Consider the following 20,463-nt stretch of genomic DNA (forward strand, 5'->3'; position numbering starts at 1 on the left):
CTATCTATGGAAAAAAATTAGACTTGGATGAAGAAAGCTTAAGCAGGCAAACAAGAGTAAGTGTTAAACTATGTATTAAATGTGAACATTTCCATACACTGATTTTTTGAGAGCTCAGAATGGATTTAAAGAAGCCATTCTGAAGTAGGAATTTGTTTGACTCCTTATTTTGCTACTGTATCTCTTACTACGTCTTTCCCTGTATATGTTTCAGTGGCCAGATTCAAAGTGTTCCGTGCATATAAAAACTAATTCCTTTTAGCCCTGTAAGGATGAATCCAAAGTTTCATCTGTATTTGATTTCTGTACCTTCCAATCTTATGCATATACAAGATACTTTTCAGAACATCAGAAAAACACTATGGTACTTCAAAGCTCTCCACAAAAAATACGATACATATGATTATAGAACAGTACACATTTTGCTCTATCTTCATAAAACCAATTTTGGATATATAGGTTACAAGTTTAAAAACAAAACCAAGCCAACAGTTGACCTAAGCATTAGGTAAAATAAGTCTTCTTGCATTTGTGTTTTGTAAGCTCTACTAATAAGAAAAATGTTAAGAAAATCTAGGGCTTCCATGAAATATTTCTTTCACCAACTTTGCATTCTTTGGCACATATCCAAAATTAAAGCTGTCTCTTCTCAAACGTTGCCAAGAAAGTGACGCTAGTACAAAACAGAAATATTTATAGCATTTTGGTGTACTTCAGTGATGCATTTTTTTATCCAGACAGTGGTCTAGTTTTTTGCAGATGTGGCACATGCTAATCAAGCACTCTGCTGCAAAAAAGGGCTTATGGTTTCTTATACCTAGCTGCTGCATTCAGATGCTACAATCGAATAACTGATTCAAAGACAAATAATTTCTCTTAAGAAGTCTCTTTAAAGGCTTACAAGATCTTGGTAACAGGCTGATGGTCCAGGAGAACTGCAGAGATCTCCAAGCATGAGCAACTCAAATACACATTAAGAAACTTCAGAGGACAAGAGTATGGCCAGGCAGGCTGCACATTGCTTTGTACAGCCAGATAGATACTGTGATACCTCAATGCACCTCTACCGCTTTCAACACCCAAGCATGCAAGTTCTAAGATTGCTGATGAATCTGGTTACACTACAAATATGCTGTAAACTAGACTGAGTTAGTAAAATAGCATGAGAATATACCACCTTTCTTTTTTTAATGCTCTCATGCATGCAAGGCACAGTCAGTTGTCAGCCAGGCTACAATGGCAGGTCTCTTGAGCATTCAGTGCCTTCGAATTCCAGAAAGAAAGACCAAATAGATAAACAAAAAGATGATGGCTACTCTATATACAGAGGTAAGCTTTATTCTTCCAAGGTGAACTCCACCACTGAGCAGAGGGTTGGTACAACTCCAATACACCACTGATGTTCTAAAGAAAGGCTATTTTGAGGCCTCAGGTGGATGCTGGCCTCATGCCAAACACCTGAACTGTGATAAACTTCAGCTCAGAACCTAAAATAGGCAAGCAACAGAAGCTTTTACAACAATATTATTTTATACGGTAACATGGTCAGAAGAGTTACTTTAGGACAGCACTAGTTGATTTCTGTGACACGGTAGCACCAGAAGTTGATCAAATGTTCAGAGAGATGCAATAAGCATACATGTTTATGTCTTTGTAACTGGCAGTATTGTTCTTCGAGAAATTAGTATAAGCAAACTGCTGAAACAGTGGCTTTTCACTGCATGTTGCAAAACATAATAATAGCAAACCTAACTTACCCCTAAAAGTCATGTCAACTTTTCCTTTATTAACATCCATCTCAAATTGCTTGGCAAAACAATTTTCCCTTCTCACTTTTGTCATTTATTAAGTTACCTGATCTTTTTTCACTAAAAAAAATTTAAAAAAAAAAAAATATATATATATATATATATATATATATATATATATATATATATATATATATATATATATATATATATATATATATATTAAATGGCTTAGACAAAACACAAATGCAATTCCTTGCCTGGTGTTTAAGTGAAAAGCAGAGTTTAGGAAACTAAGCATATTTTCCAATAGGCAATTAATACAGTTTTTTATCTACATGTAATTGGAATGTCAAATACCAAAAAGTAGAAAAAGGAAAAAATGACCCCCCCCAAGAAAAACAACCAAGAGAGATATCAATAGTTTTAAGCCATGACATTTGTTTTTAATATTCATACCTGTATATAGGGGTTGTGATCCAAACACACTCATGTCTAGAAAGCCATGAATCCCCAAATGACATTAGCAACCTCCTGGAGGCAAAATATGTATCATTAAGTCTGCTGCTGAAACCCAGCAGTGTATTCTTGGAAACTAAGCTCCCAGATCACATGCCCTTTTGAAACTTATTTAGTAAAGGCTGCTGTATGTTCCACTTGGAGTTTTTCCTTACCTGAGAAAAAACAGGAAAATTCAACCCCAGGGAAAACAAAGACCAAAGTTTGTTTCAAGTTCCCTAAGGTCTGACTCTTCTTTGTTTCAGAATCCATGTAACTGACCAAATTCCAAGCCAGCAGCTTCAAGTAAAAGACAAAAAGATGTCACTGGCTTGGAACACAGGATTCATGGAACACATTTTTGAAACACTAGCTAACACTTGCTGTAGTCAAAAACTCTGAAAGGCAACTGCTTTCATCTTTTTTCATCAGATTTTTCTCTTTGAAGAATAAGGATTCAATTCTGCTCTCTAGAAGAAAAAAAATAAAATCACAAGACTAACTAACACTTTCACTGAGGTGAATTTACAGCCAACACCACCCTGCGCCCCTTCAGAACTAATTTCAAGGAAGCCAGTTACTAGAATATCAGCTAAGTGTTAGAAAATAAAGCGCATAATGAAAGCCCCTGAAAACTTTGGTGATTTCAAGCTAGCAGTATGTCAGTCCTCAGCAACATGAGCAGAATGCTAATTAAAACAAACTGTTAACGTGAGTGCAAAACATGAATAAATAAAATCCAGGCACACATGGAAATAAGTTTTATATAAATGCAGAAAAAAAAACAAAGAAAACTGAAATGGAATCCCTAGTCCTTAGTGAAATAGAGACCACTACACAGCTATTCCAACATGCAGCATCTGAAATGAAGAATCACAGTCTGTTTGCTTCCCTTCACCGATTCCTGAATTTAGTTTGCAGCTGTCAGGTGTCTGACTCATTTCACCTCGTGTCGGGGAAGATGTGCCTTGAGGGATACCTACAGAGAGAATGTCAGAAGAAGAATCTTGGCTCTCAGCTGAAATATCAATTTGTGGCCAGCCACCCTCTTCTCTTCCATCATTGCAGTTCGTCCCTTCATCTGCCTCTTCTAGTTGCTCAACAGATTCCAAATACTGCTGTAGAAGCCTGTTGTCCTGCTCATTATTAGAGCTCTCTCTGCTTTGTTCACATCCCCCATGGTCATCTTCTACATCTGAAGAATGTTCTGAAACAGAATTGCCACACTGTTTGACAGTTTCCACTGAAAGAGAGCCCTCAGTTCCTTCTGTTAGACTCTTTTCATAGCTACACGAGTCACCAGTATGAGTCTGGTCAGCCATGGCAGAATGAAAACCAGAATCTGGGAATTGTAACAAAGACTTCTCCTGAAGAACATCACTAGCTGGAGCTAACCAAGCAGAACTAACATCTGATGGGGTTTCTTGCTCAGGTGCAGATGTTTGAGCAGATGGTTCTGATAGACAAGAAGTACCAGCTGAACGGATCCCAGGTTGACAAGCGGCACCTAAGTGTTGTGTCACCGTAAGCTGCCACTGTTGAAGGGATTTAACCTGTAAAGTACAAAGAGCACTTAGGTTTCTAAGCTATTGCAATTGGCAACAAAACTCTAATATAACATTTCACCATACTTTTGGGGAAAATATTTTTTTCCCAATGTTAAATAATAGCTTTTAAACTAGACGCCCAACATCCACAGAGCTCACAACCTTGATGCTTCAAGAAAAAAAAATAACATCTTTCCCTGAAGAAAAAAGAAAAGGAAATCCTCTCTTCAAGGCAAAAAGATAAGAAACCTTTTAAAAATAGCCCATTCTTAAGAAAACAAACCTTAGCTTGGGAAGAAATAACAACTTATTGAAAGATATATTAATATATGTTTTTCCTAATCTAGAAATTATTTGTTTAGAATAACACTGCATGACAGTGTTTCATTTGCCCTAAGCATGTAGCAGTCACATCTTGTTTAATGCCTACAATGCTTGTTTAGCTCTCCTTGCATTTTGTCCTTCTTCTCATATCAAGTTGTATTTTATCATTTAGTTACACAGTCTACTGCGTTAACACTTCTGAATATTACTTTTTCCCCAGTATAAAAGAACAGCCAAACCCCCTGCAGTTAGATTCTAATAAGCCACCAAGTTTGTAATTGGAAGAATGAACCATATTCACCATCTCTTCATGTTCTATTGTATAAAACATCTTCTCAACTCATAAACAAAATATAAGAGGACTAAAGCTATTTACCTGGTTCCAAAGAAATCTGACAGCTTCCTCCTGTACAAGCCTCTGAATCTTATCTTCCTCTCTTTCTTTTCTTAGTCTGCAAGAACATCCAAAATTATGCAAATTAAATAATATTCTGGTAAAGAAAATCAACAAGAATACATAAAAATGCCCGCTTACAAAAAAGAACTCTTGAAAACACCACAGAGCCCAACATTGAGACACTATTGCCATCTGGCTTGTTATCAATATCTAGTTGCTGGCTTTCAAGTATACATTTATTTCTCAAGGTTACAATTAGATTTTGCTTTCCTTTTGCTAAAAAGCACCTATGGCTTTGCTAATACTTCAGGGGTCTTTTTGCATACTGAACGTGACCTCTTCATTTTAAGTAGATGTGTCTCTTTCTCCTGAGATAGGAAGAAAATGATGGGGAAAAAAAATAGTGCTTCTGCGCTTCAAATTATGCCTTCCCCACCTGATACCAAGATAAACGTGCAGTACAATGTGAAAGCATTAGGATTTTCTATAGGTTCACCAAGAGCTCAGCCTGATTCACAGAACTTTTGTCATTACGACAGTAAATGAAAGGGATCTGTCAAACTGTTCCCAGACTGATCCTGAATGGTATTAATGAATTCACAATTTCAGTCTCAGAACTCAAGAAACTCTGATAATAATCCCCTTAAAACATGGATTCACATGATCAAAAACAATAGAATTGTATTTGAAAATTATATCATGAAAGACACTGTGAGAACTAGAACTGTTCCTCTGACAGACTGTTAACAGAGGAATGACCCAATACTGACACTTAGAGATTCTGTAACTGCTAAGAGATTAAGTCAGAAACCTCGTAATTCACAATTGCCATTTTGATTATGCAGCAAAACACACATGTCCAAATAACAAAGGAATTGAAAAAGTTAATTCCAATCCAACTCATTGAAGACATGAGAGGATGAGAAGTTACATGCATGCATAACAATTATATCTCACAGGTATTCTTCCTCTAGTTTATCACTGCCTTGTATCATTAATGCTAGGTCCTACTGTGCACAGTTACATGAAGACCCATTTATACTTTTCTGAACTATCTTGGAGCAAGCTATATTTAGACTTGGAAAATGCACAGCACAACCTCAACTTACTTTTGTATTTCATCAGTTAAACAAATTATGTGCTGCTGCATCCTGCTCAGTCGAATTTCATATCTCACTTCCTTGACTCGGGGGTGGTAATTCCTTGCATAAAACCCCCTCCAGCAGGCTTGAAGCTTGGTAGCTGCTTTAGTCATTCTGTGTAGTTCATCTGCACCTTGAGCAACAGCAGCTAAACAATCCGAATTTTCTCTTGTCACCACCTGCTCAGTACAGAGTGTTGTAACTTTCAATTCAGCACCTACTGAGTTGCCAGGCCGACTGTGCAAAACTTGGTCTTCAGAGGATGCTGAAGAATTGCTAGCATTAGCCTGGTTAGCCTTTACCAGATCAAGAGATGATAACTGCACCCTGTCTTTGATTTGCTCTCGAGTTTCTACACTTTCTGTCACTTTGTTGGAGTCCTCTTTCATAAGCCAAGAAGTTTCTTCTTGCTTGTTAGCTGTTTCTCCTCTATTTGCATCTTTTGCAAATTCAATTACAGTACTATCATTATCTTCCAGGTCCAAACTGATTCCACATAACTTCGGGTCTGAAACAGGAGACACTGGAGACAATCCCGAAGCAACTGGCATGAAAGTAGACTCTGAAGATAACAGGCTGCTGTTTAGTTTGTCTTCATCAGTCTGTATGTCTTCTAGGTACAGCTCCTTGTGACAATTTCGTTCATGAAGAAAAGCGTTCTTTACCGCATAGGAATGATCATCATTTACACTGGGTCCAACCCAGGAATTCTTCTGGATGACACGTTCTAGATAGGCAGAAAGACATTTTCAGAAGTCTCACAGTGTTTCAATAAAATACTTTAATTCACAGAAATTCATACTTTATTTGTGTTTAAAAAAAAAAAAAAAAAGTCTGCATTTATTTTACTCCCACCGCTAAGATCACAGGTGCAAATTTACATCTTACCATTATCAAGAACTATCTGGGGTGGATGGGTTGGACTGCTGTGCTCAGAAGTAACAGGCAAAGTTCTGTTGGAAGCAGAAGATGTAGCTGGTCCTTCATTTTGGTTTTGATACATCAGCTGCCTTTGGTGGAGCCTGAGCAAAGTTTCAACAGATTTTATATATGTGTATATATATATATATATTATATATATATATTTTTTTTTTGGTACATAAGCCATCTGAAATAAACTATCACTACTCTGAAGTAAACAAGAAATCAAACCGTTCTAAAACACGATGCTAGCTACAGCTAGTAGGTGCTAGCCTACACCTAATAGAAGGACTACTCACAAAGTAAAGGACTGCATAAGCTGCTCCTGTTCCCCTTCCTTCTGCCTCTTTCTTTTAATTACATATACGTGTAACCAGAAAAATAAAAGAATAAGAAAAAAATACAGCATGCAATTCTGAGTACAGACTGAAAACCATGGAGCATCTCTATACACAAGCAAGGTGTACAGATATTTTAAGTGTCAGTTGCAGGACATGCTATGCTTATACGTGTAAAGAGTTTGAGGAATGGAGACTTTTAGGCTTGAAAATGACTTTATCCAAATGCATGACCCTGCACCCTAACACAAAAATCAGGTAACAGCATTGCCACGAAGTCATTGTCTACAATCTGAGGAAAGAGAAAGATTATTTCAACCTAGTGAAATTAAGAGATCATAGGGTAGATATCAGAAAATCCCTCTGCCTTAAAGATCATGTGTAAGTTTTTAATTTGCGATCGAAATCTGGGAAGTTAGAGTTTATTTTAATTACAGTCCTTGTACAAATCACCTTCAATGTTCCACAGAGCACAGACTGCTTCTAGAATGCCCAGCAAACACTCCTGCTGCTCTCTTGCTCCTCATTCCCTTCATCCTGCACCTCCATTACTCTTCCCATCTTTTGCTCTTGCTGTTACTTTGAAACACTTAAAAGCAAATACCTATTACATAATGAGACAATTACATTTTCTAACAACAGAGAAGCAAGAAGTTCTCACCTTTGCTTACTCAGTATTTTTTCCAGTTTGGCATCTTCTTCAGTCTGGAGACCGTATGTAGATATAAGAGGACAAACAGTAGCCAAGTACTGGACTAACTGAACATGCTGCCCAGGTCGATATGATCTTCCTTTACCTTGACTGTAGAGCCATTCTGCTTTCAAACTGTTGGGAAGACAGTTACTGTTAACATATGGCATAAACCTCATAACTTTGCTTTGAGTGCTGTTCCTCTAAGAGCTACCAAAACACTGAATGTGAACAATGTCCAGACACCTCCACTATCATACATGTAGCAGTGATATACACAGTGATACAGTAAATACTGATATTTGTAAAACAAACAAACAAATGAATTTAAATGTAAATGAGACTCCTTACAAAAGGGCGTGCTTGAGTTTCCCCCAAGATAATAGCTTTAATATTTGCCTATTATCTCATTGCACAAAGTCAAAGAGGCTATGAACTTGAGAGAGATAAAAGACCACTGATCATTTGCTGCCACAGTTTGGCTTTGTACAAGTGCTGCTGTGATTTGAGAGAAAAAAAAAAAAAGAAAAAAACAAAACAAAACAAAACACCTTAATTCCTATTTAAATGATTTCATATAATACCACTATAACAGATGAAAACTCTTGCAAAAACAATGTAAATTGGCCAGTATCTCAAATGGGCATTTGCTAGAAAAACAATTTCAGACCGTTAGCATTTTACCTATTTTTTATCATATAAAAATGAAATTTCAGCTTACACAAACTTTACTTGATAACTGCAGAAGTATCACATTACCTTTCTTTCTGAGAAACCATGTATCCATCAAGAACTTTAAGGTTGAGACACCAGCTGACTATGTATGGCCTGTAGTCAAAGCCAGGGATTGAAGGTGTGGCCATCACACAAGGATTGTTCATTACTGACAGCTGTTCCAGTTGAGGGAGGGAAGCCAGAAAAGAAACCTTGAGAAAATAAGATATATTTAAGCGAAGAGAACCGTTAGCTGCTTACAGAACATAACAATTTGCCTAATTACAGCAATACATCTCCAGAAACAACAACATTACACTTACACTGAAAATCACACTTGCTTTTTAAACCTGAATATCTTTTAAATGGTCTTCTACCAACTACCATCACGTGCCTGTTAATTTTCCTGTAAGTAGTATAGTTCTTGGAAAGTATTAATTTCTCTTAAAATTCAGGAGCTAGCTTGCACACATAGGAAAGTGTATCTGCTGCACTGAACTGAAGTTGACAAAAATGGCAATCTGAAAAGCTGAGAAACATTGCCCAACACTGCAGAAGAGAGAAATGCATTACCAAATGAGGTTTTTCTTCCAATACTGATGTCCAACTAACATATTTTTTCCTCATATTGGAATAGATAAAGGAGGAAGTGACGCACACAAACACTCATTTATCTTACATAGGGTTTGAATGGGAGATTAGAGACGATGTTCTGAACAGAACAGCTGAGCTGCAGCAATTTATCAGCTCAAGTTTCAACCTTTAGATAATCAGGAAAGTCCCTCTGTGAATCTAGTCCTCAAAATATAAGACATTCATAAATAATATAAAAGCATAAAATACAGTAAGAAGTCCTGTAAGGACAAATGTAAAAAGCTGTTACCTAGCTTGCACAGCTAGAGCAAACAGTTATTACACAGAGCATTAAAGTTTTCTTCTATTAACAAAGGTGATTTCAAAGAAGAGGGTCTATTTCACTTACATTCTCAAAAGAACAATCCAGCTATTTCTTTTCACTCTCCCTAAAGACAAAGTCATACATTTTCTACATCTTACCTCATTTAAGTCTCTGATTTCATTTTCTGCCAAAGAAAAGACAGTCAGATTCTGAGGTAGGCAAACAGGGGCAGTACGAAGTGAAGTTATAATATTTCCATGCAGCAACAAGGTCTGTAAAATAGAAATATGGTGATAAAATGCATGTTTGAACAACAAAAAAAAATAGCTTTTCTTCCTCACCATTCCATCCAAACGATAACTTCAGAATACAAATGGAAAAAATGACCAACAATTAAGGCTTTCTGGTACAATCAAAATAATGTTTGCATATTCCAGGGAGGGAAAACTGAATTTTACATACTAAAGCAAAATGTTATTATTAGGAAATACAGAACTGACACCCAGCTGCATTTACAAAAAGTGTATCTGAAACATCATACAGTGTATGTGATAAAAGACTCAACTCTATGCTTTGTCTTGATTCATAACCTGTTAAGAGTAACGAGTGCTATCTTACAGCATTACCTTAATCAAAATCATTAGTGATTGCATAAGAATCACTGCCCCAGTTTGTGCAACCTGAAAGCAACACAAAACCTCTTATACTTTTCCTTCTAAAAATCAGAGGGATTAATTAGAATGCTTTAAAATCTAGTGTTTGAATAAACAATGCTTTAAAAGCTACCACTTTTCTAAACAAGAATGCTCAATGCAAAGGATGCAAGAAAAACAGCTAAAAGAGCACCTACCTTCAGACACATAAGTTTTGAGAGATCTCCTAGCTGAGATATGTTGTTGTCTGACAAATCAAGGTGCTGAAGAGATGCGCAGGAATTCATTTGCTCAATGGCCTACAAAAATGAAGGAGTTAATGTCAATATTTTTTTAGTCATTAAATTGAAAGAAGTGTCAATAACTGAAAATTATCTGGGAAGCTAACAACACTGCATAACAAGCCCAACATTAAAATCATGGTTTTTAATCAGTTTAATTTTTAAAATAATTCTTTTCCTGTTTTGTAGGCTATCTCCCAGTTCTCATTACATGTTGGTGTCAAGCCACGTTTCATTTTTCCCCAAGCCAATTCTTGTCCAAAAGTTGCCCTCTTCCACTTCATTACATTAGCGGACACAAAGGTTCAACATTTGTTCCCATTAAAACCAGAAGCAGAAATTCACATTTCTTTGCAGTGGAACAGAATGAAACATTGTAAGGATCATTTTCAATGTGTTTTCCAAATTTCTACTATGGTAGATTGTGGAAAATGTATGAGACTCTATGTACTTACCTTAAGATTGTTTCCTGCCAAGTTGAGCCATTCCAGGTGCACCAACTCCTTCAGCCCTTCTACATACCCAATACTATTATGAGGCAAGTTTAGCACACGGAGCTGAGTCAGTTTTGCTACACCCATCATTCGTACCAAACGATTGTTGGCTACAGACAACTGCAGATGGACACACAAATAAAAGAAACAGTTTCAATGATTAAACTCTACTGATAATACAGGCTGCCTGTCAAGCTAAAAGTCCAATCCAACAGGAACTACTTCAGTGTCTATGCAAATACTATAAATACAAAAAACTGCAAGAGATAAGAAATAAACTAATCATCAAAGTAGATTTCCACTAAGTCTGTAGAATTGTGAAGACTTTCTCATATCAATAGTTAATTAAAGAAGGAGAATAAACAAGAAATGGAATCATATGAAAATAAGCTTTTAAAATCAGAATTGCCAAATCACCATACAAATTTTTGCAACATTCCTGGTGCAAAACCATACTTCCTGTCATGTTATGGGATAAAATATATTTCATGATTCTCTGAGAAGTCTTGTTCTAAGAGAATACAAGAAATACCATTTAACACCACAACTGTGAAGCTGGCAGGCTGGTGAGGGTTTGTTGTAGCAATTAAAAGAACCCTCTCCAACATCAGTTTAGCTTATCTCTAGAGGTTGTGTAGGTGACTCCTCCAGACTATTTGCAGGCACTTTCAACATTTAACATGGACTTGTACAGCTTTGCTCCAGCAGAATTAACACTGATTTCTGCTAGCATCATGCACATGCTTACTATTGCTACTACTAATATCCTCATGAACCTAAATGAAATTTCAAAATTAAGTATATTAAGTTTCAAAATTAAGTATATTAAGCTAAACACTAACAACATCAGAGCCTATGTAACTCAATACGTTAACAAGAATCATGGAATCATAGAATTGCTCAGGTTGGAAAAGACCTTCAAGATCATCAAGTCCAACCACAACCTAACCATACTACCCCAACTCTAACAACCCTCCACTAAATCATGTCCCTGAGCACCACATCCAAATGGTTTTTAAACACATCCAGGGATGGTGACTCAACCACCTCCCTGGGGAGCCTATTCCAGTGCTGAACAACCCTTTCTGTAAAGAAATTTTTCCTGATATCCAACCTAAAGACAACAGATCTCTCCCACTTCACATGTTTGTAATTGCTAATTGCTGAGTTGTTTTCTTCTTCTTTTCCCTTTTTTTTTTTTTTTTTTTTTTTTAACCTAATCCATGTGGCTTATCTATTCATTTATTCCTGTAAATTAAGGCTACTAACACTTCTCTGTGAAGAGTTTTGAAACCCAACCAGGGAGAGTCCTATACGTATGTCTGCACATTTATCTTTACTCCATGTAAACTACACAGCTACTTTTAAGGTAACAGAGATCAAGTACTCAAAAACTCAAAAAGTATCGAAATCAGGTCAGTGACCTTTCTAAATATTCTTAGGTACATTACATTAATCTAATTTTACTTACCTAAGAAGCTAGCAAAACAGTTTCCTCCACCACCAACTGCAGAACTATGCTGAAAATAGAGCTTTCTACTTTAGTTCACCACTGCTTAATTTTCTATCAAGACAGTAACTGCTGAATGACTTCTATAGCAGAAATATTTCAGTTAGCACCACAGTACCATTACATCACAGCAAATACAACTCAAGTAACACTGACCTGCATCAGATTCCTGCATTTTTCCAAATGTTCCAATTTAATTATCTGGTTTTTGTCCAGAATCAGAGTGTGAGTATTGGGATCACAGGGTAACGTTGGACCCAGCTTTTGCAATCCTTGACCTGACCAGTTAACTACCAAACCTTAGAATAAGAAAAAAATACAACAGAAGATAATCAAACTCAATACTTGACATATGAAAACGCATACTGAAAATGCAGAGTAATACAAACCCATCTGCTTTTTTAATGCATACAGCTAATTTAGTGATAAAAATGAACTTTCTTTTCCACTTAATCCAGACTAAATACATTAGGAAAAAAAAAGCATCCAGTTATTGGAAGATGGGGATGCCAGCCCCTGTTCAGAATTCGGCTGAATTTTGGCAGTAAAAGTAATAGAGAGATCCCCTGAAGTGGGAGGCTGAGTTGAGTGAAATTCAGGCAGCTAAATTTAAAAGTGTAATCCTCAAAACCCCAAATTTAAGAAAATCTATGTTTTTTAACTTCCTCAATGGTTTCAAACGGTTTTCAAATTTTAAGCACCCAATTAGAGTGGCTCCTATGTGTAGGAGCTCTCTTATCTAAATTCCTGCTGGCAGGCATACCCAGAACATCCTGAACACACATCTATATGGTCACACTCCACACACAGCAGCAGCCATACTTGTCACTACATAAACAACTGTAAAGGACAAAAAGGGAGAATGATACAGAGATGAGCAGCATCCAGACTTTAGTTGCTCAGAACACAGGAAAGCCGACCAAGATGCAAACCTACAAAACTGACGTCCCTCCATCACACACTCTGATACAGCATCGAAGATTAGGGCACCTAACTCCTATTTGTTAAATGTCTATTTGACAGTTCTCAGCTGAAGGAAAAGAAACAGCCTTGTAAACAAGTCCGACAAAAGCTAGGCCACTGAATAAACACCTGCAGTTTTCTCTTTTTTCCTTTTTCTGCTTCAAAGGAAAACATTATTAGTCTATACAAATTTTTTAAAGCACAGTCTGGTACAAACTCAAAGAGGAAATTTCCAACTGTGGAACCAAAACAGACACCTCTCTTAGAAGTCAGGTGCTTAGACCTGACAGAAGAAATAAACATTAAGATTCAGCCTATGCCCTTGAAATTGATTTAAATATTTAATATTTAGAGACACACTTCTTTTTAGCAGTTTGGCTGCTGTGAAGCCTAGTCTTAGTATTAAACTTATTGGGTAGAGAAAATACCTAAATTTGGGGCCAAAGGTTGCAGTCCAGGACTTCAGTGGCCAAATGGGTCAGCGCATCTTGCCTAAGGATTGTGGCAGTTGTACATGTGCTGATAGGCTAAATATTGCGTGCTTCAGTAAGATACCCACTTTAAAGTCAAACAAATAACCTGTTCATATAGCAGTGCTACAGCACAGGTAAGATTTGAGCAAGAACAAATTGTAAATACAGTAGAATAGTATTTAATTAGTGGAACACCTGATTAAAATGTCCCATGAATGTTCCATGGCATAGAGGAAGAGGAACATAGAGTTAAAAGGAAATCACTTGATGTCTACAGGGAACTTGAATGGCTGGGTACCTACATTGTGTGGCAGTCACTAATCACTGCTTCCATGTATTTACTCCCTGCTCTGCATTTTGCACGTGTGCACCATTACACCACTTGTCTCCTGGTCTGTAGATGGCACTCCATCAGCAGCACATTCCATACAGAGCCCTTACCCCAGTGCAGTCTCAGTACTTGAAGAGCCTGCCTGCTCTAAGGTTCAGCTGTGTGAAGGATGAGGATGAGCACCGCCGGCACACCATTCTGCCAGCCAGACACCTGCTTCCCTAAGAAGCTCCCCTGATGGCATTTACTGCCGCTGCCTCTCAAACCCACGGCCACCTGACCGCTCAGCGGAGCCGCAATGCTGAGCGCGCAGTGCCAGCAACCTGCCGTACTACACCTCCCAGCACGCACCGCGCGCCCCAGCCCCTCGGCGCCGCACAACGGCGACCCAAACAAACGCCGGCCGCCGGCCGCCCGCCACGGAGGTCCCCTCACCCCCTGCAGCTGGCGAGGCGGGCTCGCTCCGCGCCGCCGCTCCTGTGCCCGCCGTTCCGGTGGCCGCCATGCTTCCCTCTCGCCGACGCCGCCAGGCAACCGGACGCCGGGCGCCGATTGGCTGCCTCGCTCCTCGACGAGAAAATTCCCGTTGTTACGATGATTAATTTATCTCCTCGTAGGCTGACTGCCCCGCTGGCAGGGCCGCGCGGCGAGACCTGAGAAGACCCAGAGACAGCCGGCAGAAGCTCCGGCAACGACCCCCGTTCTGCTCCCCGCGCCCTCCCGCCGGGCCCTGCGCAGGCGGAGCGCTCCCGGCACGCCCCGCGCCGCCGTCGCCACACCCACTTCCGGCAGGCTCCCATCCTTTTCGGCCCGCCCGCCGCCATCATGAAGTGAGTAGGATTGCGGTCTTGGCCGGTCCATCCGCCGCCATCCCCGGCGGGGAGGCTGCGGAATGACTGCAAAACCCTCTGCCGCCGGCCCGCGCTTTCTGCTAACTTATGTCTCCTTCGCAGGGTCGAGCTGTGCAGTTTCAGCGGGTATAAGATCTACCCGGGCCACGGCCGCCGCTACGCCCGCACTGATGGCAAGGTGAGGCCGCGGCGCGTCTGGCGGAGTGTCTGGGGAGTGTCTGGGGAGTGAGGCCTCGCCTTGCCGAGTAGGGAACCGGGTGCTGAGCGGGGCACTGCGGGCAGTGCTGGTTGGGAGCTGCCGGGAGCTGCGCGGTGCTGATGACGTCAGTGTGCGGCGGGCCCGACTCACGGGAACCGTGCGAGTCGGCAAGCCTGAGTTAGCGTGCGGACGTGGTGTGGGAGGGGTGGCTTAGGGCATCTGGTGTAGAAAACATTAGTTAAAGGGTCTGCTTCTAACTGGGTCTGCTAGTTAAGGGTTAGTTGAGTCTAACTGGGTCTAATTAGTTAAGGGTCTGCTGAGCCAATGGGGTGTGTCCGATGTGTTAGGTATGGATCACTGGGATCTGGTTTCCTTATTTCTTGTGGATAAGGCCGGAGATATGGTGTTTGTGTCTGTAAAGAGATGCTGCAGTTCCTGTCACTGGCATGGGCTGCCCGGATTCAGCTGTGGTGCCCTGTCCCTGTAGGTACTCAGGGCCAGGCTGGATGGGGCCCTGAGCAGCCTGAGCTGGTGGGTGGCAGCCCTGTCCACAGCAGGGGGCTGGAACTGGCTTTGAGGTCCCTCTCAACCCAACTATTCTACGAGTCTTTATAGTTCCAGTGCTGTGGTCTTGCTGTGCAGCATGTCTTAGGAAATGACAGCTAAAGAACTGGACTGAGTGATTCTTGATCTCCTTAGAAACTGAGAAACTTAAACTTTACTAACTAGTAGGAAATCAGGCCCTTAATTCTGCCTTCAGTTTCCTTTAGGCAAGAAGGAGTTGAGCAGTGCTAGTCTCCCAAGTGTTGCTTGTGTCCACTTGTGACCCTCACGTACAAAAATTGAGAACAAATACTTGTGCAATTCGAGATATGGCTGTTTATGCTGCACCTTGAGTACAGTACAGCATGTGGGGGGGATTAAAAAAAAAAAAAGCATTGTGAGCTTAACTCAGAAAAATAGCATCAGAGCATGTGGGAGTAGGCCCGAAGAAGGGCAACAAGGCTTGTGAAGGGCTTGGAGAATGTGCCCTCTGAGGAGTGACTGAAGGAATTGGGGCTGTTTAGGCAGGGGAAGAGGCAGCTGAGGGGAGACCTTATTGCTCTCTTTCAATATCTGAAAGGTGCTTACAGTGAGAGCAGGGTTGGTCTCTTCTCACTGGTGACAGGACGAGGGGAAATGGCCTCAAGTTGCACCAGGGTAAGTTTAGGTTGGGTATTAGGAAAAACGTCTTTACAGAAAGGGTTGTTAAGCACTGGAATAGGCTCCCCAGGGAGGTGGTTGAGTCACCATCCCTGGATGTGTTTAAAATCCATTTGGATGTGGTGCTCAGGGACATGATTTAGTGGTGGGTTGTTAGAGTTGGGGTAATGTGGCTAGGTTGTGGATGGATTAGATGATCTTTAAGGTCTTCTCCAACCTTCAACTCTATGCAACTCTATGACTAATTCTGTGTAGAAAAACATTTTTAAGTGGATGCTTTTTAATGGAATGAGATAGTTTAAGCAAAGGAACAAAATTCTACACCTTAAAATCTGGGGACAAGCTGGATTCACAACTAATTGTCATCTGTGTAAAGAGCTACAAAAGCATCAGTGTTGAAAAACACTGAATCAAATAATTACTTGATATGCTGACATAAAGTGTGACAGTATCTTTCATAGAAATGAAGCTTACACAAATACTTCCTTTTCTTCCTAGGTTTTCCAGTTCTTGAATGCAAAATGCGAGTCTGCATTCCTTTCCAAGAGAAACCCCCGTCAAATCAATTGGACTGTTCTATATAGGCGTAAGCACAAGAAAGGACAGTCAGTAAGTATATACCAATGAAAGCTACTCTCAAGTTTTCCACCAAAAAAAAATTGTTAACTGGTCTGTTAGAATGGAGGTAACTGCAGTATGGTGATGGGTAGCAGAAGTATAACCTATATAACCAGAGCAAGGGGGTCAGTTTGGTGAAAGTGTGTGTGCAAGCTCAAGTTTGTATGTTGCTTTATATTTGGAATGTAACACTTCAGCAAAAGTGCTGTAACTATACATAATTATGCCTGAGGGTCCCCTCAGAACCACAGGGGATGCATCAGATTTTAACATTTGTCTGAGTTATAAGTGTTAAACAATATCATTTGAAAAAGCTTTACAGAAAATGGGACAGCACTGGTTAATCTGTGGACTGCTTAATTATTTGGACTGTAAGATTCCAGAACTGTGTAATAGAATTCTGATTATCAGATGACATGGGGGATGATGAGTGAGGGAAATGCTCATGTAACCTTCTTGAAAACTTACATATGTAGCTTTAGATGTCCCTGTTCCTGCAGGGGAGTTAGACTAGATTATCTTTAAAGGTCCCTCCCAGCTGAAACAGTTCTATGATTCTAACTTAGTAGAATGTCATTGTTATGCAGTTGTCACTGCACTGAAAAAAATACAGTATGTTAGCATAGGTATTTTCAGTCTCTTGCTCAACACTGCACAGCAAAAGAGTAGTTAGAAAGGCTTACATGGAAACACTGACTCAACACTTGTGAGTTCATTTAGAGAAACAAAGTCGATGGCTTACTGGTCTGTTTTGGCAAATTAGTGAATTGTTTATGTCCAAAATGAGGAATAAAATTCTTCTGTACACAACTTGGTAATACCTTCAATCTTAATAGCAGCTTCTTTCTTAATTGTCTTTAGCCTTTTATTTAGTGCCTTATGTTGCTAATTGTCTTTGTATCCTGTCATTTTAGGAAGAGATACAAAAGAAGCGCACACGCCGTGCTGTTAAGTTTCAAAGGGCTATTACTGGTGCATCCTTAGCTGAGATCATGGCTAAGCGAAACCAGAAGCCTGAAGTCCGAAAAGCGCAGAGGGAACAAGCTATCAGGTGAGAAATCAGGTGTCTGGGGCTGTCCTTGGGTATTTAAAATACTACCAATGCATTTTCCTGCAAGATGCTGAGCTCTAGCTGAACTCAGTGTATTACAGGCATTTTTGGGGGTATCAGTATATTTGGAGGCAACACTGAATAATCTTAGCAAGAATTACTATCAGCAGAAAAGGGTCTCTTCTTGTTCTCTTCCTTTGTGAAAATACTGCTTTTGTCACACACAGTTCTGTTGTCTCTGTAGCAGTCTTGCTAGAGGCATTGAATGTAGGGGGTAAACCTGAGATAATGCATTTGTTTCCTGACCTTAGGGAGCTCTTACAGTGGTTGAGACAAAGAAACAGTGAATGGCAGAATAATGAATAATTGAATATGAATAATGAATGAATTATTAATATATGTTAAATATATATATTTATTATATAAATGAATAATTAGCTTTCTTTCTGTGAATTAACAGGGCTGCAAAAGAAGCCAAGAAGGCTAAGCAGGCCACCAAGAAAACGGCTGTTTCTGCTGCAAAGGTAAGATGCAGTGGGTATACTTGGAATGTGCCATGTTGTAACACTACTGCAGCACTTCATTGGGAATTCGTGTCTTGTCTATTTTGATCTGGAAGCATACTGACCAAACTAATGCACTAGAGATAGAGATGTGAACTGCTGAACAGAACAAGCCACTTCTTAGAGGGAGAGTAGATATTGTAGCAAAACCACTTTCTGAGCAGATGCCAATGATGTTTAGATGTCAACTTGTCTAGATGTGACATTATTTAGACTTACTTATTTATACACTTGGTAGCAGTGTGTTGGTGAGTCTTAGCATGCTTTTCAGTATTGCTGATGCTAATGCTGAAGGTTGGCATCATCCATATTTTAGGTTTATAGTCATACCTGTAGTAACAATCTGTTAACTCTGATCTGATTTTTAGATTGTTCATTTATCTAAAGAATTGTAAGTGTAGCATAGGGACGCCTTCAGTAATGTGGATAATTTGTTTCTCTTTGCTCATATGTTGTTTTTTCTCCGCAGGCTCCAACAAAGGCAGCACCTAAGCAGAAAATTGTGAAACCAGTCAAGGTTTCTGCTCCCCGTGTTGGTGGAAAGCGCTAGCTTTTTCATGTTAGCCATACTGAATAAACATCTAACTCGCTTTCACAACTTGTGTTCTTTTCAACTGTGTGACACGTGCTGAAGAAAATTAAAGACCAGTGAACACCCTTGTGCCATAAGATGCTCAGTTCCTTAAAGGATTTGCTATGTTAGAAGACATTTCATAAGTCTTAAAATGAATACAGTGGTCTAGGCACCAGGAAGGATTGAGCTGATATGTACACAAGCAGAACAACCTACATGAATGTCAAATGCCATAGAGTTGTAAGTTTAGAATGCAAACTGAGGGGATGTGAAACAGTGCAGTCTGTGACATAAAGTACACTTTCTTGCATTATGAAACAGATGTTTGCAAGGTGTTGTACAGGATAAAAGGAAAAATAGTTTCTGAAATGAACCGCATGGCTGTTAAACAGGAAGTAACAAGATCACTGAGTGCTGGAAGCCTTTGTCAGGCAAAACTTATGGTCTTGCCTTGCACAACTTCCTTGAGCTTTTAGTAAGCTAAATGGCACTATTTGACCTAATATGGCCCTTCTGCAATTGTGATCTAGTTAGCAGTGCTTAAAACCACTTATGGTAGGCTGAATAAGCTTAAAATTGTTATCAGAAAGGTAGTGGGAATTAATCATATAGCTAGAACACTACAGTTGAGGGCTACAAGCTTTTTAGAAAGGATAGACAAGGTAGGAAAGGTGGTGGAGTTGCCCTGTTAAGATGTGGATAGACTAAAGAGCTGCCTATAAGAAACAACCATTACCAGGAGAAAAGCTTGTGGGTTAAAACTAGGGGGAAATAAAGGACATCTGGTTAGGTTCTGTTACAGGCCACCTGTAACAAGGGAAGCCTGTTGACAAGACTTTGCTTCAGCTGCAAGAGATGTCATGCTCAGAGGCTCTTATCCTGGTGGGAAATTTCTACTGTCCAGATATCTTCTGGAAAAACAATTTGAAACTCCTTAGAGACAAAGAAATGGAACAGAGCTGGCAGCTCTTAAGGATGTCTTTCTGAGAGCACAAAGGCTCTCCATCCATCAGCAAAAGAGCAGAGAAGTCAGAAAACTGGCACTGGCTGAGCAAGGAGCTGCTGATGGATCAGAAGGAAAAATACAGGCCGTGGAAGTGGGAATGGGCAGCCTAGGAAGAATATAGGGATTTGCTGTACAGGTGTGCAGAGATGGGATCAGGAAAGCTGATGGAATGAAAGCTGGCGAGGGATATGGAAAATGGTAAGTGATTCTACAGATACATTGATCAGAAAAGAGGCAAAGGAGAGCATAACTTTCTTAGCTAAGCCAGTCTATGAAAATGAATTTGTTGGTACACATTTACTTAGAGCTCGTTTAGGCTCATAAACAATGCAGACATGGGATCCCTTTAGTAATTCTCTCCCACTCCCAGGGAGAATGGCTATCTAAACTGTTTATGTATGGTACACAGCTCTCTGGTTTAGGACTTTAGCCTTGTAGGCAGTGTGCCCAAACTTCCCCTTAGCTTTGGGTAGTA

At 39.7% G+C, this 20,463-nt stretch overlaps 2 protein-coding genes across 2 annotated transcripts; one reads left to right on the forward strand and one right to left on the reverse strand.

Moving 5' to 3' along the window:
* Nucleotides 1-3,079: 3,079 nt before the first annotated feature.
* CEP97 (centrosomal protein 97) lies at nucleotides 3,080-14,428 on the reverse strand (the record flags this gene model as incomplete). The annotated part of the gene is made up of 11 exons (XM_079549683.1): nucleotides 3,080-3,799; nucleotides 4,494-4,569; nucleotides 5,624-6,383; nucleotides 6,545-6,678; nucleotides 7,577-7,741; nucleotides 8,366-8,532; nucleotides 9,377-9,490; nucleotides 10,069-10,170; nucleotides 10,608-10,766; nucleotides 12,313-12,455; nucleotides 14,359-14,428. The coding sequence occupies 11 exons, from the start codon at nucleotides 14,426-14,428 to the stop codon at nucleotides 3,080-3,082; spliced, it is 2,610 nt and encodes an 869-aa protein (XP_079405809.1).
* A 387-nt stretch (nucleotides 14,429-14,815) lies between these two features.
* Nucleotides 14,816-18,998, forward strand: RPL24 (ribosomal protein L24; the record flags this gene model as incomplete). The annotated part of the gene is made up of 5 exons (XM_079549824.1): nucleotides 14,816-14,947; nucleotides 16,675-16,785; nucleotides 17,709-17,845; nucleotides 18,306-18,369; nucleotides 18,878-18,998. The coding sequence occupies 5 exons, from the start codon at nucleotides 14,816-14,818 to the stop codon at nucleotides 18,956-18,958; spliced, it is 525 nt and encodes a 174-aa protein (XP_079405950.1). The 3' UTR covers nucleotides 18,959-18,998.
* Nucleotides 18,999-20,463: the final 1,465 nt, after the last annotated feature.

Source organism: Tetrao urogallus (assembly GCF_951394365.1).
Source record: "Tetrao urogallus genome assembly, chromosome: 1".
Classification (NCBI taxonomy): Eukaryota; Metazoa; Chordata; class Aves; order Galliformes; family Phasianidae; genus Tetrao; species Tetrao urogallus.